Source organism: Drosophila montana, unplaced genomic scaffold (assembly GCF_035044405.1).
Source record: "Drosophila montana isolate Dmon_TW-CO22-7 unplaced genomic scaffold, ASM3504440v1 contig_1624_1, whole genome shotgun sequence".
Classification (NCBI taxonomy): Eukaryota; Metazoa; Arthropoda; class Insecta; order Diptera; family Drosophilidae; genus Drosophila; species Drosophila montana.
Genome location: NW_026996559.1, coordinates 3256423 through 3282612, shown reverse-complemented (window position 1 = coordinate 3282612; position 26190 = coordinate 3256423). Strand labels below are relative to the sequence as shown.

Genomic DNA, 26190 nt, shown 5'->3' with positions numbered 1-26190 from the left:
TCAACGCATTTCAAAGAAAATTTATAATTATATTCTTAAGTTAGACAGATTCTACTTTTAAAAGCAACTCAATTTTGTCTTAAATTAAAGAATATATTTTCATCATAAGCAATGAGGGCCTAGCTGGCCGGACGCGCAATTAAAAGATTTAACAAACAAAAATGTAACTTTCATCCTATATTGCGACCATGGGATGGTTTTCATGAGAAGGGTAAAGCACGACCTTAATGAACATATATCTTTTATAATAGGTTTATCGAAGTTTATATATATATATATATTTATAATTATATATCTACTCAACAATCACATAGATTATGAGAAAGACGGAGACAGTCTTTCATATATTCACATCACTGAAAGAACAAAAGAAGTAGAGAGCTGATTAGAATATGAGCAAGGACAAGAAAGAGTAGAGTAACCGTGTGAAAACAGAGATAAAGTTAATGCGTTTCCTCAACATACCTTGTTAATGTAACACTTATAATTAAAGGATTAGAATCGATAAAGCTTATTTTAATTTCTGCATTTTAGCGCAGTGGAAAATAAACTTGGTCTGCGTTTGCTATACAAAGCGTCCATATGCACAAATATACATCATACTTAGATATTTATTAATACATACAGACGGACGATGTTGAAAAATACTTTTTAAATTTGTAGTGTAGCAGGACGTTGACTTGGTCACCTTTTGGTACATGCATAGACATATAAAAAAAGGTTTATTAGATTTGCAAAACAAAATTGTTAAAAGTAGCACTAAAAACTAAAAAACCTAAGCGTTTAAGCTTGAAAGCTGAACTTGAATTCATGAAAATTGCAGCGCAGGGCCTTTTATTCAAGACTCCGTCGAAACATTTTTTAATTCTTTATAATACGCAGCTATAAAGTAAGATTTACGCCCGTATTCGTTAAAACAGACACCCAACCGTATGCCTACCATTTAAGCCTGAAAGCCTTACTTAAATTCATGAAAATCGCATAGTAGGGCGTTTTATTGAAGACTTCATTGAAACATTTATTAAAAATTGTATAATGATCAACTTTTAAGTAAGATTTATGCTCGTACTCATTAAAATAGACACCCAAATCTAGGCCTTCCCACATTTTAATTCAACAGGCAACACAATGGACTAATGTACCTCCAGATTGAGTGGCCTGCATAGCCTAACCCAATCTATATGAACAGTAAAAATGAAATAAAATCTAGTTTGGAAGAAAATGACTTATAACTATTTTGGGATTGATCTTGTGCGACATAGCTTTCAGTCAAACTTACACAGTATAAAGGCTAAAGGACCGCGCTAACGGCCCTTTCAGTTAACATTAACATTACAGCAGGGAAATTTTAGATAACAGTGGCAGAAAAATATCCCGCCCACCACTTGATAAGAGGCGCGTCCCAGTCAGCCTTCGACTCAGTTGCCAGCGAGCAACCGAACGGCTTGGAAGTGCAGCAGCAGTAACAGCAGCAAATTCAGGAGCAGAAAGAACAGCAGCAGCAGCTTTTTGGCTGGCAGTTTTAAACTTTGAATGGACAACGGTCAGCAGCATCAGGAGAATCTCAAAGAAAAAAATAATAATAATCAAAACGTTTTGTTTTTTTTTTTTTTTTTACAAATACTTTTTTCTTGCTTGTTGCTGATAAATTCTGAAGGCTGGCAGCAAAGTGAATGACTTTTGATTGGCAGCGCGAGCGACCGTGCAAAAAGTTAGAGTGAATAAAACAGAAGTGCATGAGCATGCAGAAATGCATATTACAAAAAAGATGTGTTTTTTTACATTCATTATTTAGCGACATTTCTGTGGCAAATATCAAGCATATTGAGTGTGTGTGTGTTGATGTAAGCGTGTACGTGCGCGCGTGTGTCTGTGCCCAATTGTGTGTGCGTGTGTAGTTACGTGTTGTGCATTTCAAATTGGCACCGCTAGGCGAACAAAAAGAATTACTTTGCGCGCTTAAAAAAAGGCTTCGAAATGCAACCGACTGAGCTTGGCTGGCATTTTGAAAGTGTCGCTTTCATGTGTGTGTGCGTGTGTGCTTGTGTGTGTGTGTGTATCTGTGTGTGTGTGCTCGCGCGTGTTAATGCATAAGTTACTGTTTGCCTGCTGCTTGCCTCGCAGTGCCACGACTTAAGAGCAAATTTATGTATTTTTAATAGACAGCTGTGCATGGCAAAATAAAATATAATAATTAGCTCTGCAAACAGACAGAGAGAGCTCATAGCACTGCCAGCATCCCACCGACACACTGCCAACCAAGGAACGTCCACTGCCACAATAAAGTTTAAGCCAGTTACATTTTACAACGAACGCAACGAAAATTACTGCCAAAAACTTCATCATGTACAAAAAGCAAGAAAACAACAACTAAATTGTTGTAGCAACATTTTTTTTTTCTGTTTTTTTGTTTGTTTTTGTCTGTTGAGAAAGTGCCCCATATCAGCAGTAACAAGAACAACCGCAACAACAATTTAGAAGCAGCCAACGTGTTCACAATTCCGTTAAAGTCGCTGCTCCCGTTGCACGCCGTGTGGTAAGTTGACATTCCATTTCCATTTTCATTTTCATTTTCCATTGCGATTCGAGTGCACTTTCAACGGCATTTTGTTCGAGCTCTCCCCAACAAGCTCCTAACGCCGCTTGACTCCTAAGTGCATCTGCATGTTAGCATGTGTTGTTGTGTGCGTGTGCGAATGTGTGTGGTTGTGTGTGGGCGTCGGGGTCAGCGCGTTATTACAAGTTATGCGTTTTGGCATGGCACCAACAAGCCAACAGGCCAACAATCTAACAATGGCAGGCAGCTGATGCTACTGCTGATGCTACTGTTGCAGTTGTCCCCGTACAAACAGCAGCAGTCAGCGTAAAGAAAAGTCACGTTGACAATGGCAATGGCAACTGCTAGTTGGACCCCAAACAACAAACTATATGAGAACAAGAAGCAGAACTGAAACGAATAAAAGCTAATTTTGCCTTAGACTCTGTCTCTCGCTCTGTCTCACTTTTTACCTATCTCTGTCTCTGTCTCGTTCCCTTTCTCGCTTTTCATTTAAACCATCGAGCTGCTTATTTGCTGCCACTGATAGCAATTGGCCAAGTTCTCTTATTGCACTCTGCAACCGAGAAACTTTCATCAAGCCAAGGCCAATTATTGCCATTTACGAGCGGAGCCAACTAAATTGAACACAGATACAACAAAATTCATATGTGGCTGTATGTGTGTGTGTGTGTGTCGGTTAGTAAGTAGGTGCACATTGTTGACCCGTAATAAAAGTAAAAACTATTCGTATTTTCAAAGACTACAAATTATAATGTACATATCGAGTAGATGGATAGACGACATTTTATACCCACAATAAAAAATGGTACTTGAATAGAATTAAGCTTTAATACAAAAAGAAATCTTCCATTCGTAATTTTATTTGATTTTATTTTCTTCATAAGGTCGTGCGAATAAGTGCAGTTGTCAAAAGAAGACAATTTGGCCACAGTATATTTTCGCTTGTCAGACAGTTGGGAACTAACTATAACTATCCGAATTTTTAACTATCCGAATTATCCTCGATACCCACAGATCACTTTTCTGAGAAGAATCTGTTAGCAGGTCGTTTTAAATCCAAGCTTATTTTTCTATGGCAATTAGCTTGAATAGTTATACCCTGCCCTAAAATCGCCTTCTTACCCCGTTTTAAGTGGTGCACTTATTTTTGATTCAATTAGCAAAAGCCAGTGCGCTGAAGTTGCAGCTAAATATAGTGCACTCTTGGCAACAATTCTTGCGACGTTGAATTGCTTTTAAGCATAATTAGCACACATGTCAGAAGCTGCTAATTATTCCCATCCTACACCACTTAGCTGCTCTTATGAATGTACCAAAATAGCTTACCGAGTGCCACTGCAGTGCCACAATGCAGGTTAATCCTTAATAAGATGTCACTTGACTGATGGCTGTTAAGATTTGAAAGCAAGCAGCAACAGTGGCATTCAAGGTCCATTAGTGCCTGGTGCGATGGACCTGAAAGAAAAAACTAGAAACTGCAAATTAATTCGGCTCGCCGAAGATTAAATGCCCTCTTGTAGACATGCGGCATAGAAGTACTTTTAATCAAAAGCTTTATTTCCGACCGATTGTTCCAATGTAATATAGTAGTCCGATTTGATTTGGATTTGCGCACATGTAAAAAGAATAGTGCAGCTCGTAACTGATATATCTTGAAAATATCTCGAAGAGCAAAATGAATTTTCACGTATTGCCAAAGTACTAGTTTCCATAGAAACAGGCAGATGACATGCCTACCTCGAGTCGGCCGTAGATACTGATCAAGAATATGCCTATATACTTTATGGGATTGCAGATGACTCATATTAGGCGTTACAAACTTCGTGCCAAGACTCTAATGCCCTCAAGAAGAATATTAGAAAACCCAAAAAGTCACAAAGGACACTTTGAATGCTTATTCTGGCGGCACGAACGAAGGAGTCGCTCGCAAGATATTTTGATAACTGCAAGCGACAACGTCAACGGGTCAACCCAATTTATGGCTGTCTTTGTGGTTGATGTTGTTGTTGCTGGCCTTGTTGTAGCTACCGCTGCTGTGCATGCAAATGTAAATTTCAATTGAGAATTAATCGGGCAGGGCAGGCGTTGCACGCGTGTCACGTGCCACAATGAAACCGCGAGACCCTGAACGACTTTTCTGATGACTTTACGATAAGTCTTCGATTAAAAACTCGCCCATTATCAGAAATAGCTACTCAGCAGTTTTGCTCGTCCTTGCGAGCAAAAGTTTTGCGGCAAGTTTTCATTGTAAGTAGTTTTTTTTCCAAATATTTTTACTTGGGTCTTTTTTTGTTCGAAGACGTTGGCGGCAACTTTATAAATTCGCAGGCGCCTGCGAGTATGCAACATCTTCCTCGACATTTTTATATTTTTCCTTTTTGGCAGCACGGTTTATTTTGTGTTTTTTTTTGCTAAATTTTAATTAAAAGCTTAATTGGTTGCCACACCTAAGAAAATTAATATTTAACGATTGCGTAATTAAAAGCAAACAACGAACATGTTGTAGTTGTTGCATACATACATACAATATATAAAAATAATATATATGTAACTATATGTATGTATATATTTTTCTTACGGTCCAAAAAGCTGCAGTCTGACAGTCAGAGTCACGCCTCGAACCCTCGACTCGTTGACGCCTCGTACAGGCAGCATAGAAATTAAAAACTTAATGGTCTGGCAAGCAGACACTCACTCACACACCCGGGCACACACACGCACACGCACACGCACACAAATACATATGCCAATGACGCGCAAAATGAGCAGTGTGTGGCAACAGTTCTCCTATTTGGCAGGATGTCAAACAGGAATAATATCTGTACAATGTTTTAGTACGTGAAGTACGCGTAGGTTCACACAGCTGAGTTCAATGCAAATATTGACAGCATAATTTTCCGAGACACATTGATAATTGCGCATTTTGAACGCTGAAATTTGCAGCAGAACAATATTAGTGTGTACAAAACTGAAATACTGAAATTTCATTTTAATTAGGTTAAATACGCATTCCAAATAAGGTTCACTTGTTTTGTGTGTAGTGGACGCAGCTCCAACAACAATAGAATCTATTTAAACTTAAATTATTTCTAATGATGATTTTTCATGTTTTTTGGCGTCAAATGCGATTGTATTAATTAATTAAACAATTAAAGGGGGCAAGCCTGGCCAGACTCACGAACGGAACCTCAAGGCAAGAAGTTGGATTAAGCCGTGAACCAAATACCCGAAAGTTTGATTTTGGGCTTGCAGCCCTGGTTCTAGAACCCCATTAGTTCAAGTAAGAGCCTATTTTTTCACAGTTGTCAATTTTCTATCTATTGTACGCGCACAGCGTTTTTGGTGCTTCTTTACTTCGCTCCTCCTTGGAACAATATACGAAAATACGTGATCATTATAAAATTTGCAGATTAAAACGGAAGGGCACGCCCATACAGACAAATAGACATTTCTGGCCATGCCAAATAAGATCTTCGTTCTGATTAGGAATATATATATATATATATATATATATATATATATATATATGCGGTTGTGTTCTACTGAGTATTCAAAATTCCATCAAACTTGCGAAATATATACAAAAATATATAAAATGAAAACAAAATTAAATACAATTTCGGATTCCTTTAACTTTATGGGGCACAGAGTACAAAAAACTTTGATTCAGCTGAGCGCAGGGTGTTGTCGCCTTGAAGTCAAAGCTTATTTTTTTTTATTTGTTGACGTCTTGAGTTGATTTCCTTTTTGATATGTGGATTTCTTACAAACTTAATTTGTGCTCTGCCAGCGTGGGAATGTTCTACAATATTCCATTTCCTCTGGTCCTTTGTCCTGTGTGCTCTCCCTTGAACGAAGCTCATTTTGCGTGTAAATTAAAGCCAGCTCTACAATTCAGGGGACATTGGCCATCTACCCGCTGTCAGGCAAAACTGCAGGCACTGTGGGTTGTCCCGAACAGGACACACGACTAAGCACACACACTCTCACACACACACACTCACGTATACACCACACACGCAGCCACATTCACACAGATATTCATCTATGTCGCACATCGTTAAGCGCTGCCAGTTTGACTTAATTTGCGTTAAACTTTTTTGTTAAACATATCATTCGGTCGGCAGGCCCAACAAACAGGAAGAAAAAAAAATAAGCAAAACACACACCAAGAAGCGATGCGGGAACACAAACAAAGGCATTAATCATGCCAGCGTAGAGCGAAATACATATATATATATATTATATACAAACATAGAGAAAAAGCGACACGCAGTGGCAGTGAGAGGGCGACAGAAGGGTACACTTAGCTGGCTAAAATTAAGCGTAATGGTGTCTTTAGAGGGTTTACTAAGCGTTTGTTTAGATTCTCTCCGTGTCTGCGGCCATTATATCGGGTATTGGCAATAGCCTCATATGCTCTAGCTTAACAACGAAAATCATCGAAATACATTGCACACGCATGTGTGTGTGTGTGTGAGTGTGGGTGTGTGTAAATGTGTTTTCATAAATGACAAACTGTTTTTGGCTAAACAGAGGCCCCAAAAAATGAAACAACCCCGAAAAAACAGACCCCAATGTACATATATACATATAGAACAAACGACAACCAAATTTGCATGCTACCAAACAATAGACAGATACTCTTTCCTAAGCAAACTATCTGAACAGTATAAGAAATAATAGAAAAAGTCCGCTGGCTGTTGTTCAAAGTCCGTCACAACGATCTGATCTGAAATATATACAAGGCATAATTATACTCGAGTACGTCGCATTCAGTCTTTCAGCTGTACTCTAATTATACTCTATATTATTGAAAATACGAAAAAGTGCACAAGCATGGCAGGCAGTGACAAGGCGGAAGGTGGGAAAGGCACGGGCTGGGAGCGGTAGGTGGTTTAGTGCTTTTTACAGAACCTTATTTATTTACCAAATGAAAACTTTTGGCCCGAAACTAGACCGCAATAACTGTAAGTGCTCAGCAAACAGAGTCGAAAATGCCCAAAACTAACAAGCGATGGCGACGGCGACGCCTACCATAACTAAAGAGCGACCGCCACCTAGCCCCACACGCACATCACCTGGCCTTGCCCGGTCACAGCACCAGAGGTCCCAACCCACCCGCAACCCGCACAAATCATTCGTGTGTGTCGAGTATCCTGGCTGGCGAATTATTATGATAATCGCTGGCCAAACTTATGCGACATCCTTCCCAGCCAGCAATGCAATATGACAGCTTGCTTGTAATATTCCACAAAGCTGACCCGTCGATGCGTGCGACAGCGTTGACTCCGTGTCCAAGGTATTGCGGTAGTCTGCCAAGCTGCTAGTCAGCCAGGTGTCGCACCTTTGAAGTGCCAACAGTGTTGCTAAGTCGCGATTCATTCACTCTTCCCCACAGTCCGCCAGTCATTCAGTCATTCAGTCAGCTAGTCAGTCAGCCAGTTAGCTGGAGAGGGAATAGCTTTTATGGTTGCCTTGGGGAAATTAAGTTTGTGTCATGTTTTGTGTCATTCGATCTCCCCCGACGGCAGCGGGAGATTTGCACTTCAGCGTAACACACTGCGTATGCGTGATGTGTGCCACATGCAAATAGCACAAAGTGTTGCATACTTATGCGCGCGTGCAGCTAAGCGAGCTGCAATGGGATACACTAAGTGGAATCAAGTACGCTGTGCAATAAGATATTTCAAGAAATTACGCTTAAATGATTACCGCAAATTGTTTTTTTTTTATATATGGTTAACAAGCCGAGTTTCAAAAGATATTAATAAAATAATAAAATAAAATAAAATAAAATGAACTAAAGCAAAGTGAAATATTTTATATGATAATTTTATAAAGATTAAAATACCATAAATATGTTTTAAATAAAATACAAGATAGGAAGAGAGCATGAAAAATTTTATTTTTAAATTTTTAAGTATTAAAATAAGTAGATGGAAGCTTGCGAGGATATTTCTTAGCTTCTCTAAGTCCAACCTCTTAATGTTTTCTTGTCTTGCAAAACATTGGAATCTTCATTAAACTGTTCCTTAACATATTGAAACTTACAATAGAGAAATACAACTGTACCCAATAATGAATTATTGAAAAAGCTTGGTCCTAAAATAACCGCCGCACTTTTCCTGCAAGGCAAACAAAGTGCTATTTCAATAATGTTTAGATAATTGAAATATATTTTACTTACTTGTCTGACAAAATACTACCTAGTAATAACAAGCAGCTAATTAAGTTGAATTTAAACCACATACGTTTGTTGCTTGGTGAAGTTGCAAGAAAACTCATCTATTGGCCATCATTTCATAGCTCGAGGTACTGAGCACTCGCGCATATTTCATATTTGTTCAGAAGGTCCTTGTCCGCTATATTTAAAGGCGTTCGTCCTTATTGCCTGGCTGGCTGCCGTAACGGGCTTCTGGTTGGGCAATTTATCAAATATCTTATACGAAACTCTGTAGCTGTCAGCGTTGATTTTAGCGCTTAGTGTGTTGCTGCTGCTGTGTGAAGCTCCATCTGTGTGTGAGTGTGCGTATGGACTGTGGACGGTGGGCGTGGCAGGCGTGTGTTGACTTTCAGTGACGCGTGAATATAAAACACACCTGTTGCCAGGACCTCGGCTACTATGTGCGACGTCGACGGCGGCGTTTATATGACACGTAAGGTGGGTCCTTAACCCCTACTCCAAGCTCCCTTTGCCAAGATCCAACGCCGGGTGTTGATGTACTTTGGGGCTTCCTCATGCACAATAAAATATAAATAAAATATTTCTCAAGCAGGGGCAACAACATGAAGTTTGCTGAGACTCTTTACTAAGCGCATTACATTTATTGATATCATTGCAGAGTGTCCATTGCAGCGTGTGAGCAACATGCACCATGTGTCAGCAGCAGCAGCAACTTCAACAACAACAACAACAACGGAAACTGCCTCGACATCCGCTCGAGCGCTTCAGATACTAAGAAATTTTCAACCAAACACTGAAGTTGGTATTAAGGACCGCTAGAGATCCTCACAGAGGGGTGTAAAAGTGCTGACACCTTGTTCTCGCTTCCAGCTGTGGCAGCAATTAACTCTGATCGTTTGAGCCAAGATCAGATTAATCGCCACAGAGGGCAGTCTAGACCAGAGGTGAGCTCTATCAGCTATAAAGTATGTATCATATTGATTTCCCGCCTACATATATACTAATCAAATGTTCTCATTACACGCATTTCCATTTCAATTTATAAACATTTATCGCATTTGCACATAATAGTATGAACAGGACCGTTCACCCTTGAGCCTTATAAGGCTTACGTTTGCTTTACAAGAAGTTAAACTGCGTTTCGTGTTTTCAACCGCTTGTCAACGATGTCCTCTTGTCAACTGAACAACACCTCATCGACAACTGCAAACAATCGCATTAGTTTGTCAGTGCAACCATGTATGTAATCCTTTTCAAGGGGACAATTCGGGGATTACTTCCTTTATATATATATATATGCTTTAACACGCGGAACCCATTGAAAATGAAAAGGAGTCTAATGGTTTTGTGCAAATGTATGTCACGGGCCCCGTAGATGGAGCCTTCTTCGACCATATAACATACAAATAATATTGGTCTGCCTGTTTATCTTATTGCCTGGCCATCGACTCAAAATTTCAGATTTTAAGAAGCATAGACCTTATTTTGCTTAGGTCCCCCAAGGCCCTTTTGGATCCCCCTATTGACCGCGCAACTTGCCTCGATTCAGCGAAATCGATAGCTAAATTTCATTCATGTTTGATCCACGTCTTGGAACTTGTACGAACTAGTGTTACGAAATATGATATTTAGCTTCTCGCGTTTCATTGGATACCTTCCCATCTTTGCTACAAAATTTAATAATATACTATATAATTTTTGGATACTTTAGGCTGCCACATATATTCCCCTGCATATTCATAAGTACAGCAGCTCGGCGCTAATTTCGGGGTAGCTCCTAGTGGGGCATTCCCGACTAGCGCACATTTACTGATTTGTTATTTAATAGTTTGGTGAACAGCATGGATACAGCTTATTTAATCCAATCCAATGGCACAGAGCATGATGTAAACGAAATCGCAGCACAAAGTAATCAGCATTAAAAATTGTATTATAATAGTTTTATTTCTATTTATGCCATAGTTATAGAGAAACATTTCCGCTTAGCTGAGTCAATGACGCAAACATTTTTCGCTGAGAATCGCTGTGAACTGCTTCGGCTCGCAAGCCCCGTGCGACCGGTTTAGGCATTGTTTAGGGGCGGCTTCTCTGAATAGGTTTTTATTCACTTTCAACATATTTACAGCCCGCAATTATTTCCAGCATTTTATTTTTATATCTCTGGGCTGACAGTTGCTTTTCAATTTTTCGATGATTTGTTTGTGCCAATGGCAATCAAAGCCCCAATTGTTACGCCTTGGGGCATTGGGCGGGCTTAGGCTCCATAGGTATCAGGCTCCTATCTGGTTCCTGGCAGCTTCCTAGCCTATTTCAGCTTTTAGAGAGTGCTTTGTTTTTATTGAAAAGTGAACGCTTCCGTTTCCGCCAGTCGTGGCTCTCCCGTGTTTGTTGTGCTTCTCGTTCCTGTCTCCATCTCATTCGCACACCCGTCGGTGTCGGTGTCGGTGTCGTTGTGGTTGTTGTCGTCGTCGTCGTCGTCGTCGAGGGTTTGCCATTTAAATTACATGGCTTCGACATGGTAGAGGGCCCGCATTCATTCATGAGCTTGTCCCGCCAGCTATTTTTACACGCAATTTCTTTGACTCTGCCGCCTTTGTTCGCTTTCTTTACTTAAACAAATGAAACTAGAATCTCATTGCGGATCCTTGAAGGCCCACATACACAACAACAATCATTGGCATCCGTCAGAGCAAAACTATGATAACAAGACTATACAACACCGAAGAGGATCCCGCCTATTGCTCATTCATCTGGGGCGCGAATCTCACCAGCAACAATGACCTCGTCGTGGCCACCACCGCCAATTCGACCCATATTTATGCCAACGACTTGCGCGACGACTTATATGCGGTAAGTGGAAAATCTTACAGAAATATGTTCGCAATGCTCTCAGTGTGTAACACGATAGGTACTTAGATTAGCATAATAATAAAATCAAATCAAACTAAACGACAGCAAAATATTATTGTCAGTGCTTGGGCGCACGATTTGCATTGTTCACCTTTATTGTAAGGTATGCGGCAGCAAAGAAAAATGTCTAGTAAATTGGTAGTACGGCTAACGCAGGGTGGACTTATTAATTTAAAGACAAAGTGTTGTTTAATCAAAAAACAGTGCTTTACAACTTCACAAGCTTTTGTTATTTTCCGTTTAACTTTTCCATTATCAACTGATTGAGTTATATTTAGTGTTTTCTTTTTGTTTTTTTTTTTTTGAAAATATTTCCACAGCATGAAATTATTTTTCTTTTATTTGTTAAATATAAATGAGTCTTACATAAATAAAAGCACACCCGTGTTGTATAACGTGCCCAATTGCTATTTTGCTACCCTACTTTTTCTTTTAATTGCATAAACTATTAAAGACTAAAAACGTTCTCAATTATTTAGTATAAGTACTATGCGAGGTCCTTCAGCTAGATATTAGCAGAAACTTGAGTATAAGAACTATTTTGTTTACCTATTGTAATTATTGCTATTAAATTGCAATTTGTACACACAAACACACATTATATACTAACTGACTTTTCCTAAATATCATGAATTTGAATGAATTTAAACAAAAGTTCTATATAGGGAACGTTTATACCGCAATACGTGATAGTTGAATTCCAGTTAATCACACAATTTTCCCATAAACTATAACTAAGTTTTCTTTAAAAGCATGTCACGTTAGCAGCTGCATTTCAATCTGTTCTTTGAGCTAGAATCAAAAGCAGCTGCTCACAGCAGGTGCCTATGTTGTTTACCTCTTGCTTTTATTGCTATGTAATTGCATTTTGTACACATAGAAGAGAATTTTATTAAAAATGACAAGCCTGTTGCTTGCAGTTTGATATGAATTTATATAGAAGGAACGTTCATAGCGCAATACGTGGGAGTTGTATGCCAGTATATCACTATGGTTTTTCTCCCATAAACTATGACTGAGTTTTCTTTAAAATCATGTCATATTAGCAGCTTCATTTCAATCTGTTCTTTGAGCTACAATCAGTTATGTCAGGGGAAGGCACCTGCTGCGAACAGCTGCATTAGAGCTGTTGCCTACTTTTCAGCGGCTCACTCATAATGTGGTTGTTGTTTTTTCTTGCTATTTTTCTCGCACAGCTTATTAAACGGTAGGAACGGGCTGGGTGGCAGCCAGGACGAAAGTCCTATTCAAGGCAAAAGCGAAATAACTCATTTCATAGCACAGCACGTGCAAAAAGTTTGCACACAAGCCCCTGCTGCCGTTGCTGCTGCTGCTGCGGGTGATGTTGCTGCTGCTGTTGCTGCTGCGGTTGCTATTGGTGCTGCGGGTGTTGCTGCTGCTGCTGCTAGCGCTGTTGTCGTTCAAAAGGTGCTTTGTGTGCAACTTTCGCTCAAGGCTGCAGAAAAGGCGAACTCAAGTGAACTGGTGGTGCCTGTCTATCTCGGCGTAAGGCACAAAAACCAGGGTAAAACAACAACAACAACGGCAGCAGTAGCAGCAACAGCAGCAACAATAAAAAACTTAACAAAAAGCAAAAGCAAACATGCTAAAAAAGCATGCAAAACATATTTACAATGCGAAAAAGCCAACCCACTCAGTGGGGCACGTGTTAAAACAGAGAGAGAGAGAGAGCGGGAGCGTGACAGAAACAAAGAGAGCGATAGAGAGGGAGCTATTTAGATAGACAGTGCGATAGAGAAAAAGCTAGCACTCTAGTGTGTAGCATATAGTGTGTTCGCATGGGTGTGTGGGTGCGTGAGCATAACAAGTCGCAAATAAAAGTGTCAAGTTGACTATTGAATTTTTATCTGTAGCAGCCCATCCGACTTAGCAGCAGCAGCGGGAGGCGACTATGCGGGCGGCTGCAGCAGGCGAGAGGGAGACAAAGTGTCGGTGAGGAGTGGGCGCTAGAGCGAGAAGGAGTGCTCCATGATTTATGAGCCTTGCCGATTTTGTTTACTATTATTTTTATTATTATTATTACTTTTTATTGGTTTCGCTGTCGCTCAACTGTCTGCCATCCTTTCCCTCTGTTTTTTGCAGGACGTGGAGGATCCGCGCACCGAATCTCTACGCGAATACTGCTACGGCCTCATGTTGCCCGTCATCTGCGCCCTGGGCATCATTGGCAATGTTCTCAACCTAATTGTCCTCACCCGTCGCAATATGCGGGGCACCGCCTACATCTACATGCGAGGTAAGTCAGCAGCAAGGCCGCGCCGCGCCGCGCCGCGTCGCCTGCCCCTTGCCCAAACATTTGAAACCTTTTTTTCTTTTATTTTTCTTCTTCTGTTACGTCATTACGAAATAATTCAATTTCATTGACTGTCTACAAATGGCCACTTCACTGAATAATTGCCAATTTTAGTGTGTTGAAAGTATTTCATTCACATAAAGCGCCTCCAAATTCCACACTCAAATTGTATGCATCGGAATTACTATTTCTCGCTCAATGGCTACCATGAAAAAAAGAATGAAAAAAAATACATTTAGAGTGTGCCAGAAATAAAATACACTCAAAGAATTAACATCCCTTCCAAAGTAACAATATATTTGCTTACCAGCAAATTTATCTAAGTTTCGACTAGGACCATAGTCGCCAGAGCTATTTTTAACACTTTAATTGATCAAGTTCAAATGGTAACAATATGAGCAATGATAATAATAATACCAATTGCAAAAATTATATTAAATATTATAATATTGATAATAAGGGGCCATGACACTATGAAACAGCAAATGACCGCTTTTGATAATACCTTTATTTTTTCATAAATATTCAAAAATTGTATTTTCAATATTGAATAAAACTAAAATCGTCAGTTTCATCAATTTTGAATCAAACAAGTTTATTTTCCGTTGATCGACACGTGAAACTACAAAATCTTCAGTAGAAAGCCTTATTTATTTTTCCCTTTTTTAATTTTCTATGCGAAAAATACATATTCGAGCAACATGGAGCCTTTGGAAAGCTATATGATTCCGCAGTCCGATTTTTTCAACCTTGGCCAGAGTGTGTTCATCATAATCAAATAAAGAACTGTTGACTTTGGTTAAAATAACTGCAAAAACAAAAAGTGTTCACTAAAACGATTGATTTTTCTGCAAACCCCGCACAGCCAAACATACGAAGTGTTTGTTTAGGGAGCACTATCCTTAATATGTTCAATGAAATTGGTGTGTGGTTAAAAATAGGATTTATTGTTATTCCGTTGCATAGTGTTCTTCATATAGTAAATATATAGGTTACATTGGTTCAATGTTGCTGAGAATAAAATCATATGCTATGGATATACATACTTGTAATTCTGGTAAAGATTTATATACAACTAAAAGGCCTTCCATATTAAAGATCTATATTATGCTGATAATTCTTTAACGCACTTATGTAATCTAGTGGTCGGGGACACACACTGTCAAAACATCTGCACCGGGTCGTTTCACAGCTTTGAATTTAAGCCAGCTTCGATGGGCATCCTTGTTTATACTGCTGGCTCTTTTTTAGCGAGCTTATATTCATGATCCGCTCTTGTCTTGTACAAAATTTACCATGCCTTGCAGCTTCGACTGCTGCGCAACTTTAATGTGCAGCTCTATAAATACAGCTGTCTCTCATTTTTTAAATTTGTAACCGAAAATAAACATACAATTTCTGAATATGGGTGGAGAACGCGGTGTCCAAGAGTTTAAAGCTTAGAACTTGGCGCGAGCAAAGCCGGCTAAGCACGCTTGTACTTATAAATATATTCCAGCTAAGACGCTTAGCCGTCTTAGTGTGGGCCTAAATGTTATTCCCAATGATTCCAATTAAATTCATATTTTGAATTATATAAAAATGGGCTTTCTCAAAAATTTGTTGGTTCGTTTATATACTAAAACTAACAATAAAAATAAAAATTTAAATATACTTACTCACAGCTAGAGATTCTTTTAACAAGAACCGAAATTGGTATTAAAAAGCTTCAATCATAACTTCAATGCTCTTCCTCCTGCAATTTCAACTTAATTCAATTTCTCTGTTCAGTTCACATAACAAATCCAGGTGCCGACATGCTTAGAGCATGGGTGGGTCAGCTGAAAAGCGGCAGGGGGAGGCGGAAGTTTCACCGGTCGGTTGTTCTAGCATCATTTATAGAAAAACTTACATTTTTTTTAAGAGAGCAGCCATTTAATTGAAGCTTGCAGAAGCGTAGGGTTTCGTTGCTCCACGCAGCTTCACTGTAATTGCATTAAATTGGCAGAAAACATTTTTTGTTTATTATCAACATTTGTTTACTTTAATCTCAGTTGAGCACTAACTTTTATGATATATACATATATTAATACTATATAGTGCATTCATGCGGAAAAGCCATAAAAATAACCACTCAAGCTAATTTAAATAAAATTTTAATATATAACTATAATAGCTCGTATTTTTTATGGCGGACTTCACTTGTACTTTGACCAAGGTATGCTCCAGATACAAGCATGTTGGGTTCTAGCTTTTTTTCATATATCTTTCGCCCCTGAGCACTTTAACTATGACACACTTCAGTCCTCACACATCGATGCATTGGGATTTAATTTCATGTAAATGTATAATAAAAAGAAAACATATATTTTCAATGAATTTCCTATTATCATGTATATGTTCACACTTGCTAATACTTAAGAAAATAACCTTTGACCCTGCCCCAACAATGACAATGGCAAACTGTAGCAACAATGGCTTATGACAAACGAATATGCGTGTGTGTGTGTGTGTTTGCGTGTGCGTATATTTGTATGAACTGGCGTTGGGCAACCTTATTTGATTAGGCCCTCGGAAATTTATGTAAAGCCGCTAAGCTCCCAGGCGAAAAGAGGGACACCGGCCAGCATTGAGCCAAAAAGGAAATACGCGCAAAAAAATGGCGAAATGTATTGGACAGGATGTTAAATACGTGCAAGTAACTAACTAAGTATATTGGAGGCTCGCTCGCTTTATGGCCTTTTAATTGATTAATGAGATGGCCGACAAAAAATGAAATATGTCAACGGCGCAGCATGTTGCCAATTCTTGTGCAGTCCGCAATCCGCCTTCCGGCCGGCAATCAGTCATGCGGTGTACGCTGTGTCTGTGGCAAGGACTGGGGCAAGGACTCGCATTATTTGCCAGCTTCAGCTTCAAAGAAAGCAGCTCCGCAAATACGAGTATAAAATGTAAAATGCTTCAAATGTAATACGCATGCGATGGCAACATAATTGATTGCCTTTTGCCTGCCTGCCAGCTTTGCCAAATGGCGGCCGGAAGACGCGAGATGCGGGATGCGGAATGCGACAAGCGAGATGGTAACTGCTAGCTGGTAGCTTCTAGCTGATAGGTGATAGCTGGTAACTGGAAAATGGAAAATGGTAGATGGTAGATGGTTGCCACTTACGGGTTTTCGTTAGCTGTGTAGATGGGTAGCTGGGTAGCTGGAAGTTGGATAAATGCAAAGTGAGGTCCTCCGTTTGAAATATCACCAGTCTCATCTCAACAGGCAAGTCGAGTGGCATGGCAGTAAATATAAAGTTGAATAGCCTTGCAGCAGCTCCAAACCTGAAACTGGTTCTACTTACAACTGGACTATCCCAGAACTGTAAGCTGGTTACCAAGGCCTCTGAGTAATAATGACCGAAATCAGAGCAGTCATTTTATTAAAATAACAAAAATATTTTGCTGCCAGCAGCCTTTTTACGACGCGGTCCGTTGCCATTTGTCGGTCATTGCCTTCGACTGTTTGTCAGACTGCTTTATGTGAATTTCTTTCAGTGTGTGTGCGGGTGTGCGTGTGTGCGTGTGCTCCTACTGTAACGTGTATCAGAGCCACAGCACGCTGCTAGTATTTGGTGCCAGTTTAGCAAACAAAAGTTATGCACTTGGGCTATGAACGCTCTTTTTTTTTGGATGGGCTTCCATGCTTTATGACTGACAGGGGAATAGATGGGGAAAGTTATCGGCTTTATAATAAACAAGAGTACAACTTTCAAACAACACAGCAAATGCCCAACTTTACGCACTGAAAATCAGCCCAGCAAATCGAACAACTATTCTTAGTTTACTGCCACTTGAATTTTGGCTTTCTTTTTTATGTTATTTACTAATGATTCGAGATAAAAGATCTACAGCTATTCATTCGAAATTGAGTGGTCGTGATGTCCTTAACAAAATCTATATCCAGTCTACAGAACAAAAATTCAATTTTTGAATAATTTATTAAGAGACGAATAATTTATTAAGAGACGAACATTATTTTTTAAACAGGATATAGAGATATCTTTTTTAGATTTTTTACAAAGTTTTCAATAAAATGCTGAAATAAATACATCAATTTAAAATAACATTCCCAGAAGCAGAGCATCAACTGAATGTAATGTACGTAAGCTTTAAGCTGTTACCTTATTTCATAGTGAATCCTTTGGCTAGCTTTTCTTTGTTGGCCTCAAGTGAATGCTTAATCAACTGACCTTTACTGTTAAGCTGACAATCCTTTCGGTCTTCTAGTCAGTTAGTTTGCACTACAAACAACTCCTGTGTTGACCAACAATAGAACAGATTTGTATAAATTAGGCCCATGTGCTGAATGTGATGAACGAATCATCATGTGATGGACACTTATCAAGGTTGCCGCACACAAAACTGACATTTATATTGATGTGGCATGTACCCAATTAGATGAACAGCATTATACATCATATATATATATGTATGTGTGTGTGTGTGTGTGTGTGTGTGTGTGTGTGTGTGTCTGTGTATTACTGTGTGTTTGCATCGCAGGAAGTCATATATCTAGCATTAAGCTTTGTGTGCACGACAATTTGTGGCATCAGAAGAGCGGGTCAAGTGGCCGCTCACGAGGCAAACATATAAGTAATAATGTAATTATAGAGCCATAAACAAGTCGTAAATCAATAAATAACACACACTCGCACACACACACACACACACATACATGCACACACACTCGCACACGCACATCGCATTCGGCAATAAGTAGAAATTACATATCACAACAAAAACAACGGGCAACAACAGGAAAATTTTGTATTCTGAAAAAGGGACGCAAAATTAAGCAAACAGAGAACCGACCACCAAAAAGGAACAGGAACTCAGAGCCATTCATTCTGGTTGTTGGGGGGGAGGAGTGTTCTAGTGCCGGTTTCAGTTTCGTTAGCTTCCTGTTCACGGCCATGTCGGAAGCGACGCCATAATTATGCCATAAACTCAGCCATAAAACTGCTATAATGTGAGCTTTACAAATTTTCCCGCTTTTTTTTTTGTACTTCTCGTTTTCCTTAGCCTACTCCACGGCCGCACTGCTTGCCATTGTCTTTGCCATACCCTTTGGCATACGAATGTTGGTCCACAAGGATCGCGGACAGTGGGAGGAATTCGGACCGGCATTCTATACGGCACACTTGGAGCTTTTCCTTGGCAATGGTTGTTTGGGTAAGTGTGCATAAAGCTTGGCACCACAAAAGCTTACTAAGAACTTAACAGCTTCTTGTAAAACATAAGCCCAACTATTCGAGTTCTCAGTAAAAATTACAACATAAATATGAAAACATTAAGTTATATCTGACTGCTTGAGAATGCTCGCTAGGAGATACCCTGAATCTAGGCGTTTGCGCTTATATAAAATTAATTAGGTCTTACCAACATTAAAATATATTTACTTAAAAACTTAAGGAAATAATAATTAATATCATTGAACGATTTTTATATCCTGTATCCATTGGCAAGGTGGTAGGGGATTCAGACTCATTTTCAAAGCTCAAAATAAAATGTACTGAATGAACCACCTTCTAAATCAACGTGATTACAATTAAAAAATAAAAGAAAATCTTAAAAGGAAAACCCTTTGTTGTATACATGCATCAAGGTACCAAGCTGGCTTTGAACTAATGTTGGAACTCGAGCCGGTTCAAGCCCGGAATTCCAATGATCCGAATCGCAAACCAAACCAGATCTCCGAACCATATCAATGACCAAAATGGTTTGGTTCAAAATAAAAAGCTTTTGTGTGAGACCCAGCCTTAAAGTAAAAATAACTTAAAGCCCAACCATTCGGTTAATTAGACAATTGTAAAATAACATTTATATTTTTTCATTTCAACTTGGAGAATACATGAAGTAAAACCTAAATTCATGTATGTAGAAGTGCATATTCACGAACTAATTCTCTAGGCAACGAATTGGCTCGAACCGCAGACTGCACATCTGCACCTAGATACCCATTGAAAGCTGACCAGACGGACAAACAGCAAACTCGCTTTCTCAATATGTGAACAGAGTATACACACCTACAAAGTAAATACATTGTACATACAACTCTTACCAACCGTCCATTGACCTTCCAGGCGTTGGTGTGATGATGTTACTGGTGCTGACCATCGAGCGTTATGTGTCCGTCTGTCATCCGGGATTTACTCGACCCGTGATGGGTCCACCAGGGTGAGTATTGAAGATGATATTGCTAACTAACAGCTCCGTTTAACTGTGACTGTTTTTCACAGCGTGGTTGTCTTTCTCACCTGTTTCGCAACATTCATCATCTATCTGCCGAGCATCTTCCGAGGCGAACTGATCAAATGCATGCTGACATCGAACAACGTGTACGTGTACTTACGGCGGGACAACAACATCTATCAGCGCACCATCTTCTACTCGGTGTACAAGATAATGCTCGAGGTGATATTCAAGCTGATACCGACGGTTTTGATAGCGGGCCTGAATTTGCGAATCATGTTGGTTTACCGTCGCACTTGCGAGCGGCGCCGCCAGATGGTCCTCACCAGGGCGAACTATGTGAAGGACGACGATCCTCGTAAGTTTGCGGAAGAGCGACGTCTGTTTCTGCTGCTTGGCAGCACATCGATTCTGTTCCTACTCTGCGTCTCGCCCATGGCCATACTACATATGACAATTGCATCGGAAGTGTTGCCCAGCTTTCCGTTTCAGGTGTTTCGGGCGCTTGCCAATCTGCTGGAGCTGATCAACTATTCGATAACCTTCTATATTTACTGTCTGTTCAGCGAGGACTTTCGCAACACTCTGATGCGCACCATCAAGTGGCCGTGGCTGAAGAGCAAGCTGTGCCACCAGGTGGATGAGGTGAGTGCTAGTCCGCCAGCTACGGCCACTGCTGCTGTTTGTAATCCAGTTTGCCCGCCCCTTCACACAGACCCAGACCATAAAGGGCGTTCCAATGGTACGATTCGATAAGGTGACTTTGCGTAATCATCACATCACCACCACATCTGGCATTGGACGTTCGAGCAGCATATAGTCCAGGCTAACGCCCCCTCCTACGCCCGCCGCCACGCCCAAGATCATGCCCACAACCACGCCTACGTCCATCTCCATGCCAAACTAAATCGATCCCCATCCCGAACTGCCTTTAAGAATGCTAAATGTGCTCGAATTGAACACAAGTCCCGGTGCTTTTTCGCCATACATGTATATTTAACTCTAAATGCCGGAATACCCCCAACATTTGCCACATACGTAAACCTAGCTACACTTCTACAAGCCTACATTGAGCTAATGAGGAGATGTGTTCAGAGCCCCTTACTGCAGTATACGATATACATATATCTGATCGATCAGATGACACTGGAGTATTTATGCTTGTAATTGCCGCAAGTCAACTCGACCATTTAAATATATCTTATGATTTTATTTTTTTTTTATTTTAGGATGGGGCTCTTATCCATATAATGTGCATTCATGCATTTAGTACTTATATACGAATATTATTGGTGTTGTTCAAGGTTGATGCTAGAAAAACCGTTTTAGAAAACTCAAGAAAATATACCAAATATGCATACTACATATATCTATAACATATATCCTATATATGTTGAGATTGAATATTCATAACAGGTGCAAACAAAAGAATTTAGACATTGATCGCAAACTGAGCTGAATTATGGCAGTTATGGCAAGATCGATAATTAGACCCATAATTTTGGAGTTAAGGTGAATCAGCTGAAGAGAGCTTAAAGCAGAAGCATGAGCAGAAAAATGAAGATACGGAAGACAGTTCTTGCGAGGCGAGGCGAAAAGAATAGATGAGAGTTATTATGATAGAGGTCGCGACCCTTTAGTTTTTAGAGCAAAAGCAAGAGCTTAGCTAAAAAATAAAGGCAGCGGACGATAAAGTATCAATATGCATTTAAATGGTCGTCATAGTATTTCAATATTACATAAACATTAACAAAAACCTTAATAATACTACATATTTTTATGTGTCATAGTTACAAATCGATATAAATAAATATCCCCCATAATAAAACACAATATAGACGATATGTGTGTGTGCGTACGAATAGTCTAGATGCATTTAGATGCATTTCAATGACAGCAGAATAGACAGAATAGATCAATATTGAATGGTTTATCGATGATATTTATGTAAACTGGTGTATTTATATATACTACAAACACAAGTAAACACAATATATTTATATATACGTATATGTATCTATTGATTGTAGTATTTAAGTGCGTGCAAGTGGATTTCCTGATTTCGATTTTTTGTGGCACACTAAAAACTTTCGTCAGACGAAACTGTTGCAAATTAATATATTGTTAAACTAATTTTAATATTTGTATGCTATTACATTAAGTTATATTTATGTCTAGTTGATAGAAATCGAACACATTGAGTGCATTTACATACTAATTGTGAGGGGGCCTAATCAGGCGATCAGGCGACTCGCGACGAGAATCCTTTATAGCTATCCTGTTCTAGACCATCTCTAGTAAGACTTGACTTACCAACAATTTTAATTAGTTTACTAATGAAGGTATATGTATGTACGCTATAAATCCCCAACACTTGCAGCACTCGTAGAAAACTTCAAGATAAATGTGTGTACCTAGAATATAACTGTGCAAAATTTTGTCTACGTACAAGTAACTAAAACAGAACCTACTATACAAGAAACCATATATATATATATGTATCTTCAATATGCTTAACAACAGTATTTATTGGGAAGTCAGATAAAATTCCGACTAGGAAGCAGCATAGATGAGATATCAATGCAAAGAATTAAATGCAAACTTTGCATTCGAATTTTTTTTTTTGGCGAGCGCAGCTCAAATAAAAAAACGAAACAAGATATATTACTATACACATATACATTTAAAAATAATTAAAAATATCTATATATATATATATCTATATAAATGTGTAAGTTGCGGCTCAAAATGAGTTTAAACATATTAAAATCCAATGCAAGGCAGGCACCGAAGTGAATACTTAAAATACGAATGCAGCCATTTAACAGCAAACGCATAATTACGTATGGAAAGCAAATTCCAAATATGGCATATTAAATAAAGATTTAAATAACTACATACACAAAAGAAATACCGAAGGCGACAGCGAGAGCTGCGTCCTAAGGCCTAATACACAGTTCATATACATTTATCAACCATATAAACCATTTACATGTGAATTAAACAGTTTAAATTGGTGTCAATGTTCAATATAAAATACTACATAAAAAATTCAAGAAAATGCAAAAAAAAATAAACTTAAATACGCAAATATTACATTTCAAATTCCATATAAATGTCAAACGAAAATTTTACAAACCCGATGCCGTCAAAGCAAAGGATCAATAAATTAATTGAATTCTCCAAAAATACTTCTCTTTTATTCGCATCGACTTTTCATATATGCAATATTCATAAACAGCTCAATCGTTTTTTTGTTTTCCAGTAAAAAAATTTATTAACTAAGCAAACAAATTAAAAAAAAAAATTAATAAGAGTAATTTGTGGTTAGAAAATGGAAGAGCAACGTGAACATCACACGGCAAAGGAATATACAGTGAACATTGCCTACAAATAACAGCGGGCAGTCTTTAGTTGGCCGATTACCATGGTCGCCAAACCACCAAACGCTGCTTCACCAGCTCCGCCAGTTGGCGCTGCCGCTGTCGCTTGCGCTCAAAGATCTGATGGCGGATCTTCAACAAGATGCTAACCCGTGGCTCATCCGACGGTACCTTCGCCGTCGCCGTTGCCGTTGCTTTCTCCGCGTCTTCGCTGCACGTGCTCAGCTGCTCCATGAGCAGATCCATGTCGTGAGTGGTTGCCGGCGAGTGCGTTGCAGGCTGCTCCGCATACGCGCCCTGATTGTATTCATACTGCAGCTTGAGACGCTGACGCTGAAGGTAACAAAGGAATTTTCGATTAGCTAATGGCTCCCTCTGGCTTATAGAGCAGACGCAGTCGTACCTTTTTGCGTGCCGCATTCTCGGCGAGAAAACGGCAGAGCTGCTGCAGCTGCTGCTCGGCAAGTGTATCATCGTGCTCCTGCTGCACCCGCTGCTCCTGGCGCTGCTCCTCCAGCCGCTGCAGTTGGCGCTGCTTGATGGTTGCTTGCACCTTGCACTTGGTCGCCGTGTTCAGCTCCACTTTGATGATCTGCTGGTGCCGCTGCTGCTGCTGCTGTTGCTGCTGGCGTTGCTGTTTTAGTATTTTGTAAATGACACCCATGGTATCAATTGCTGGTATCTTTGGTTTGTTGTACTCGCGCGCCGAGCTGCTGGCACAGACTGTCCAAAATTGTTGCCATATTCAGCGTCTTATATGAGCTGCGACTGCTGCTCCTGCTGCTCCCCGAGAGAGCGGCAGAGAATGAATATCTGAATAAGAGCGACAGCGGGTGTGAGAACGGTTGCTGGTTTTTTGGAAAATGCATACCAAAAAAAGAATTACAAATAAAAATAAACCATAACTCACTCAGGGCGCATGTGTGTGTGCGTGTGGCACATTGCGCGCCAAACTTCAACTTGCCATATGAGCCATTGCTCAAGTGGAGTACTATTTTCTTCTCATTACAATGCCTTTAGCAACAACACATGTGGCGAGCCCGAGATAGCTAATAATAGCACACTGCATACACACGCACACACACGCATACGCATGCACAGTGAGGCGCACACAACACTTTCATGGCATTGTCAGCGCATGCAGCCACGCCCTCAGCCCCGTTCCTTGTTCCCGGCCGCATGTCCGCATGTTTGGCGCCCATTCCAAGTGTCGACTTGCGCTGCTGAGCCCGCCTTTTCTGGAATGCACTTATCAACGAAAAAGTACACTGACTTTGCGCTTAAGTTGGGCTTTCATAAATGTAGATAAAATCTATCTTGCTGTCTTGTATCTACTTACTTGCATCTGCCCTAAAACGCTCGAATGTGTACATTATTTTGATTTCAAATACAATTTTGCATTTGGAGAATAAAGTCCTTTAAATATATGGATTGAGCTGAATACACAAGTTTTTAAATAACAATAAATTAATCAATATTAAAAGTAAATAATTCTAAGTTTTTTATTTTTTATATATATTGGATATATTTGGATATATCTGTGTCAGAGCTTAGGGCTTCATCCTTGGAATACATTCTCGTGCAATTTCGTACCAAGTAAGTGCCTACATCGTTGCCTAGCTTGTCAGCAAACGTTGACTACAGAACAGAGTATTGCACAGTCGGTTCAACGTAACCGCGATTAATTTGATTTAAAAATTATTATAAACTCTTATAGCTTACTTCTTTATATTGATGAAAACATTTTCAAAATCTATTTATTAATTTTTGTCATTTTATTTATACTTATTGAAAACAGTTTTTATAATAAGTATATCATACAAAATATGTATTTATACAAATTTATAAATAGCGCCTGGGAAAAAACACTTTGCGACAGGCGCACTCACACACTGCCACAAAAAGAGCGAGCGCAAGCGGGAAAGATAGAAATAGACAAAGACAGAACCTTCCTCTGGCTGCGTGTCTGTGTCATGCCATGCACTTGAACTCCGCATTCACATGAATGTTCCATTGCCAGTCGCATTGCATTTGCCAGCTCATATGCGCGTTCCTGTTCCCGTACCCGTACCCGTACCCGCACCCGTGCCCGTTCCCGATCCTTTTACTAGTCCAGTCGGGTCGCCGCTTGGCGTCTTTTATATACACATATTATCACATGCCTGTCGTGCCGTATATTTTCTTCGTTTTGTTTGTATTTTTGTTGTTCTTTTATTTGAGCGTCAAGATGTTTCAAAGTGCACTTCAAGTGCGTTACAATTTGTGTCTATTTTTAGGTGCTTGGGAATACAACAGATAAGAAGGCCGCCAGCCAGAAGGCGGTTCCTCTAAGGCGCTTCTCCATCCACGTAAATCATAACATAGAGCCCCTTCGAAGGGGCAAATTTAATAAAGCTTAATGAGCGAATTACGATACACGCTCTATTTTGCCATAATTGTGCTTAAATCAGCATTAGCTACTCGCAGTCCTACTTGAGATTAAAGGCCGTATACGGCACAGTGGAGCTCAATGTCAATTCAGATGATGGTCACATATAAGAGTTCAATGAGTTTGTGCAAAAAGCAAGGCTACAAATCGGTTTTAGGCCGGTTCGAGCCCGAAACCCTAACTTATTTT

At 39.6% G+C, this 26190-nt stretch overlaps 2 protein-coding genes across 5 annotated transcripts; one reads left to right on the top strand and one right to left on the bottom strand.

Annotated features, from left to right (window-relative positions):
• Window positions 1-1430: 1430 nt before the first annotated feature.
• On the top strand, window positions 1431-21712 carry LOC135440607 (probable G-protein coupled receptor B0563.6). Of its 4 annotated transcripts, XM_064699872.1 has the most exons (10): window positions 1431-1543; window positions 1658-2536; window positions 9406-9691; window positions 11376-11597; window positions 13761-13914; window positions 16127-16168; window positions 19021-19170; window positions 20082-20175; window positions 20238-20835; window positions 20906-21712. In XM_064699872.1, the coding sequence occupies exons 4-10, from the start codon at window positions 11445-11447 to the stop codon at window positions 21008-21010; spliced, it is 1296 nt and encodes a 431-aa protein (XP_064555942.1). In that variant the 5' UTR covers window positions 1431-1543; window positions 1658-2536; window positions 9406-9691; window positions 11376-11444; the 3' UTR covers window positions 21011-21712. The 4 variants fall into 4 exon arrangements, with proteins under 4 accessions (XP_064555942.1, XP_064555944.1, XP_064555941.1 ...); XM_064699874.1 differs by lacking the exon at window positions 16127-16168; XM_064699871.1 differs by having other exon boundaries at window positions 20238-21712.
• Window positions 21713-23549: 1837 nt separating this feature from the next.
• Window positions 23550-24946, bottom strand: Him (Holes in muscle). Its single transcript, XM_064699808.1, has 3 exons — window positions 24913-24946; window positions 23977-24296; window positions 23550-23906 (listed from the first exon to the last, which is right to left on the bottom strand). Exons 1-3 carry the CDS (start codon window positions 24944-24946, stop codon window positions 23613-23615), a joined length of 648 nt encoding a protein of 215 aa, XP_064555878.1. The 3' UTR covers window positions 23550-23612.
• Window positions 24947-26190: the final 1244 nt, after the last annotated feature.

Coding starts and splice junctions, on each gene's coding strand:
- LOC135440607 (XM_064699871.1), top strand. CDS start 11,445: ATGATAACAAGACTATACAACACCGAAGAGGATCCCGCCTATTGCTCA. Junction 13,915..16,126: donor CGCCTACATCTACATGCGAG/GTAAGTCAGCAG, acceptor TAACTATAATAG/CTCGTATTTTTTATGGCGGA. Junction 19,171..20,081: donor CCTTGGCAATGGTTGTTTGG/GTAAGTGTGCAT, acceptor TTGACCTTCCAG/GCGTTGGTGTGATGATGTTA.
- Him (XM_064699808.1), bottom strand. CDS start 24,946: ATGTACACATTCGAGCGTTTTAGGGCAGATGCAA. Junction 24,297..24,912: donor GCGTTTTAGGGCAGATGCAA/GTAAGTAGATAC, acceptor AATTTTGGACAG/TCTGTGCCAGCAGCTCGGCG. Junction 23,907..23,976: donor AGAATGCGGCACGCAAAAAG/GTACGACTGCGT, acceptor TGTTACCTTCAG/CGTCAGCGTCTCAAGCTGCA.